Source organism: Phaethon aethereus, assembly GCF_964289735.1.
Source record: "Phaethon aethereus genome assembly, chromosome: 4".
NCBI lineage: Eukaryota > Metazoa > Chordata > Aves > Phaethontiformes > Phaethontidae > Phaethon > Phaethon aethereus.
This window is the reverse complement of record NC_138578.1, coordinates 20286195-20292194: the sequence shown is the minus strand read 5'-3', so window position 1 is coordinate 20292194 and position 6000 is coordinate 20286195. Positions and strand designations below refer to the sequence as shown.

The 6000-nt window shown below is 44.4% G+C and overlaps 1 protein-coding gene across 1 annotated transcript in view; it reads right to left on the bottom strand.

Moving 5' to 3' along the window:
- Window positions 1-989: 989 nt before the first annotated feature.
- The window catches only part of SCD5 (stearoyl-CoA desaturase 5), a 34012-nt gene continuing 29001 nt past the window's right edge, over window positions 990-6000 (bottom strand). Inside the window, exons 4-5 of the mRNA XM_081999138.1 lie at window positions 2478-2710; window positions 990-1919 (exon numbers count right to left, since the gene is read on the bottom strand). Coding sequence (XP_081855264.1) covers window positions 1729-1919; window positions 2478-2710 — 424 coding nt within the window. The 3' untranslated portion in view covers window positions 990-1728. The remainder of the gene's footprint in view (window positions 1920-2477; window positions 2711-6000) is intronic.

Here is a 6000-nt window from a genome sequence, read left to right as displayed (position 1 = left end):
ATAATCAAATCTCTTGGTGCCCTTCCATTTGACACCACTCCTCTTCCACTGACAAGGAAAACAGAAATGCTGAGCAGGCAGGTATTTTGGAAACACTGTACCAAGTGAATAGCTGGAAATGCCAAGTGAAACACTGCTGTAATTCTGATGTGTGATGCACAAACCCCTTAGCTTGGCTTTTGGAGACGTTTCAAAATAAAACACAGTGGCCAGGCTAACTCGTAACTGTTTATTGTAAATCACCCAAGAGTTTACACATCATTAATGGCAAAGTAACACTGTTAAAACACGTGCTGGACGAAATACAGAATAAAGACAACTCTTTTATATTATATGGTATCATTTAAAAAACAAGAAAGAGAACAAAAAACAAACCATTTTGGTTTTTTTCCAGTTGTACATCTTTCCTGAAAATATCTGGGCCTGAGTCTCAGTTATCTTCAGATCCCTGCCTTGCCCAGGGCATGGGGCCACACAGCTGGGAAACAGGCACTCCCTCTCTGAGGGGCAAGGTGGTAACCTTCTTTATAAATGAAAATCATGCCCTCTATCTTCAAAAGTGCTCCAGTGCTGACAGTACAAAGCCTCTCTCCTGCACTGGCTAACATCTGACACAAAGGGCTGTATGTCCCATTAATTCCACATGCCTTTTTTTAAAATTATTTTTTCTTTTTTTTTTCCCCCCCTTTCTTTTATTTAAACAAGGCAACTGTTAAAATTCAGAAGCTACATAACTGTCTTTATATTTTGCTCAGAAACCAATGGATGTTGCATGCAGCTGAAATATTAGTAAGTAGAGACTGTGACTTAGATAAAGGTCAGTTTTCTAAGACCTGCTAGTCAAAGGCAGAAAAAGAAATTAAGAGGCCTCTTGTACAAAAGGAGCTAAAATACGCATGCATCGATGGCCATGACCGATTAGAATATAACTTAGGTCTCCAGACATTGAAACCGAAGCTTTATTTGGCATAAGACATGGTTGAGCTCTATACCTTTACAAATTACAATCTATATGCAACAATAAAGGAATCATCTCAACATAGCATCTGTTGGTATTTTGGCCTGTATAGAGACTAATCTTCAACACAAAAGCCTGCTCAGTAATAGATGGTTTTCATATTTAGCAAAGACAGCAGCGCACCGGGCTGGCTGAAAGGGCTAACAAAAAGAAGAAAGCAGGTTTTCAAACTAACATCTAACTAAATTTAGGCTGATTTTTCCTCTTGGACATCTCATTTTTCATTGGTGCTGTCACTGTCCTTTCCATTACTCTGTAGTTGAAACAGCACATTGGGCCCTGCCCCATCCCCTTAAAGAGATGTGTCTCAAAAGCATACTTCATTAACAGTAGAAACAAAACTCTTCCTAACTGCACTTGGAAAGGATAGTTAGTTCCTCCAACCTGCCAAAGTTTACCATGAACAAGCAAATTACAATGTATTTCAGACATGAACTACAGTGACTAAAATCAAATCTCTCTCCCGTTTAACTATAATATTAAATAATACGTAACATTTTACACTTAATAGTCTGAAGTTTGAATATAACACAGCTAATAAAGAAAAAAAAAAAAAACCAGGGCCGAATCTGTTCCTGAGGAATTAATTTGGCCCAACTGATCTGAAAAAACTAATTTTACTCAGAGGAAAATAAATCCACCACAGACACAGGGGTGCGCGCACACCCACCCACGTGTACGACAGTCCTGGCACAGAGAAGTGTTACTTTTCAAGCACTGCCATCTCCAGTCCTTTCCTTGCGAGCCTGGATCATCTCCTTCGGAGCCTGCTTGCGGTCAGTGACCAACCCCAACCAAAACATGAAGTCAATGAACCAGGTGGTGGGATTGAACTTCAGGCCCAGCTCACTGGCTGAGTAGTCAAATGGGAAGGTGTGGTGGTAGTTGTGGAAACCCTCACCTGAAAAACAGAGAGGGAGTTTGAAGACCACATGCCTGGCGTGTTTATGAACTTAGGAACGTGCTCGGGCAGGACATCCCAACACCCATTTCCCAAGTCCAGAATACAGCACAGGTTATGCTCCACCCCTGGCTATGGGAGACCTCTGGGGCAGACCCACAATGGACTCCATTTCAGTGCTTTGCGCTCTTCTCCCCAGTAGGAAGAGGCATGTCCCACCCCTTATGCTCAGGGAAGAAAACTGTAAGTGCTTCAAGAGGGGAGATGCACAACTGAGTAAGAAGCAGAGTCACTTACTTCTGCTGCACCAGACGACTGCTGAGAAAAGAGGATTGCTATTGTGAACACGTCTCTGGCCAGAGACTACATGGCATTACTTCCATGTGGGCACCATCAGTAGAACAAGGGAGCCTTCCTCTAGGATGCGCAAGCTCCAGCCTCCTCCAAGCCCTGGCTCCAAGTGGTGTCCAGTTGCAGGTGCCCAAAGCCCCGACCATGGTGAAACAGGATGGGATGTCGCTGAGTTTGCAAAGCTCTACCCAGGGCTACAGCACTTACCAATGGCTCCCAGAGTGACAAAGGTATTCTGCCTGGGGTTGATGTACTTGTCGTAAGGGCGGTTGCCGTACATGTGAGCAGCGCTGTTGACCAGCCAGGTGACATTGAGGGAGATGGTGTACCGGAGGATGGAGGCAAGGAAGTAGGCATTCCACAGACTCTCACCCCAGAGGTACCATGGCACAAAGGTAGGGATCACAAAGCACATCAGCACAACAGAACTCTTGTAATACCTGTAAGGAAAGAAAAAGACACCATTACTGTGGTGGGAATGACAGCTGTGATGAAGTGGGGTTGCATCACTGGAGACACAGCTCTGTCAGAAATCCCTGGCATAACCTGGGCCGGCCCTGTAACTGGGGCAGCAGGTAACATTTCAGACATCCACAATCATGACATAATTTTTCCAAGCGCAATTCAAAATGCCAAGACAACCCAAAATCCCAAAGCAGCAGGTAACCGTGGAGCTGAACAGCTGAGACCCAGTCCCAAAGCAAACCTCCTAAGTTGAGCACCTTTAAACCTGGGGAAGTGCAGAGCTAGCTAGGGTCCAGCTTGGGGATAGGAAAAGCCCAGGACTTGGCGAGGCATTGGTGGAGCTGTGTTGGAAACATGTTCACTGCCAAGAGCTTGCAAAGACTTCCCCTCGTGCTCAGATCAGAAGGAAACCTGCAGCACAGGGGAGGAGCAGCAACTTTCTATACCACTGCTGTGTGAGCTCCAACAGTGGCAGCAGACCCAAATCAGCTACCGAGACCCACAGGCACCCCAACAAGAGTGAGGAGAAAGATGCACCTTGGCCTGGGTGCCAGGATTACTGCTGCTCTCCCAGCTCACTGGCTGGCACAAGCCCTGTCACCCATTCCATATATTGGACAAAACCAGTGTGCAGTCTAAAACGGGGAGGGACGACGCTAAACAGTCTGAGAACAAACAGGAAAGCTTTATAGTACAGCTAAAGCCACGTGCCCAGGCAAGGCAGGGAAGAGAGCGTAGGATGAAGAGAGCACAGAGTTGAAGAGCAGAGACCATAGCGGGAGAAACAGAGAAAAATCATGCTGGGGGAATTAATCCAAGGCACGTGGAGAAAGGGAGCAGCTCAGCAAGAAGTGGGATGGTAAAGCCAAAAGCAAGATAGGAAATAAATGACTCTAAATGGAGAACAGGCTAACAGCACTCAGAAGGAGAGACCAGCAAGAGAGTTCAGCTTGGGAGCCACCTACAGTGTGTCCCCAGCTCAAGAGGAAACAAAGCCCCATCATCTTCGTTGAGCCCTTCCACTTCCCTGGAGCCTAGATTTACTACAGCCCACAGTGATCCTGGGATATCATCATCAAAGCAAGCTGCCACATGAAATTGGAGCGGTAGGCTGAGGTGACAGGATTTTGAAGGGTGCAGAAAGAAAAGAAATGGAAAGTAAGACCCATCTTATTTGTGCCCATATGACAGGTTTAAAATAGACCCCTGTTTCTGGAAGGTATGAGGAAGGACAGAGTTTGGATTTATTAAACAGTTATTAAAACTTTCCATTTGCTCAAATTTTTTCCGATAGGAAGAACTGTCAATTTGGTTTGACAAAAAACCAAAAAAATTTCAATTAAAACCCACAGAGGATTGGAAAAATGTTAATATTTAGTATATAGTTAATATAGTATTTTTAGAAGAAAGAAAATTTCCATGAACATAGTTCTCATCTATAATACACTAGCTAGTTTTGGTCGTCTTGTGTATGAAATAAATTAATCTCTTGCCCTGCAAGTTCTTTGTCTGACATTTTTTGTTGTTGTTTGGAGGTTGTGCCTCACATGCTGGGCTCCAGAAGATCTGCAGCTTTCCAGTAACACCAACTAAGGTGGAAAGACAGTATCTCCTCAGTTCTCCCACAGAAGTCTATCTTTGCTTACCCAAGCTAAGGCTCTCCAAGGGAAACAGTCCCCATCCTTAGCTCCACCAAAGATAACAGATAATTTCCCACTCATCTGACTGACTTCTGAACCATGCTGTAGATAAAGTTTGCGAACCTCATCAATTCAAGGCCAGGTTTTAAGCAGAGCTGGAGAAGAAAAGTATTTTCCAGTCCAGAAAACTCCTTCAAAGTTCAAAGCCTCTCCCATGCCAGGAAAAGAAAATGAAATATGAAAACAGCTTATCAGGCACCAATTAAAATCAGTCTGTGAGATGCAAGAAGCCCAGACTGAACTCTTTGATGAAGACGTGAGATCTCACATCTGAACGAGCACAAACTATGTTTTCTCTGTCTCTCTTTGACTTGAAATAGCCACCCTGTAATGAGAAACCTCCTTACCTGGAGTTCAGGGGAACCAATGCTTGAAGAGCACTGTTTTCACCAAATGAAAAATTTGTCATGAAGACACGTCACCTGTGAGCCTGTCTTTCACATTACATGCAGGATTATTGCTCTGTTATTAACAGTCAGCCATGCCTGGCACAGTACTGTGATTTCAGCTGAAGTGATGTGGTTTTAAACTGATTGAGTGGTATGTCATCCACAGCTCACCAGCACCACTGAATTCAGCAAAGCTAACAGTCTGGCCTTAAAATGAAACATGACAAAGAAGGGTTTATTATGATTCTTACTGATCTGACCTGCCAGGTTTTCTATGCTGTCAAAAAACAACACATGAACCTTAATAGAAAGTAGAAACCTGATTTTTTTTATCCCAGATGAGGCAAGGTAAACTCCAAAGTCCTAAATTCAAATCCAGAGTAGAGATATTTGCTAAAACAACTCCCCTGCAGAAAACATACTTCTTCACTATACATTTGCAGCATAACCAAAGCAGTAAAGCCTGCTTCTTGTGGGATGCTGTTGTCTTGGAAAAAGTAATAACACATCCAAGAGGAGCTGCAGCAACCAGCAAGGGAGCCTTTGCAAACAGGCACTGCCGACTGAGGAACCAGTAAAAGCAACAATATGTAGAGGGCAGTGAATTCCTCATTCCTGGAGCTCTTCTGATGCAGGGGTAACTCTGCTAGTGCACAGATTTCTTTAACGCAAAAAAGAAACTCATTTCTGGGCTCAGCTGACTGCTCCCCTCACCCACAAAACACTCAGAAATGAGTTTATGTGGTTTGCCGAAGTACCTCGACCAAACGCTTGCAGGCAGAGACAGTCCTCTTGTGCCTAAAATACTGGCACTCACACAGAGGACAAAGCATGTTGCTCAATTCCCACCTCTTGCAGAGTGTGGAGCAAACTGAACTAGGTCTGTGCTAATTCTCAAGGGAGATAATTAATCCTGTAAAGAATGAAAATCATGGGAGAGGAAGTGCTTAGTCTGCACTGGTCCACAGGTACCAAAGGTGAGTTTGCAGAATGAGATGTGCACTTCTGCATGAAGGCAGCTAACAGCACTTGCTCCAACGATGAGAAGATCAAGAGCAACTTCTGCTGTGACTATTTTCACAGCCAGCCCTGGCTTTTTGGAAATGGAAAGGGACAAGGACACGGCTCACTTGTGCAGCAGAGCCTGCAGGGCCAGTCAGCAAGCGGCAGCTACAT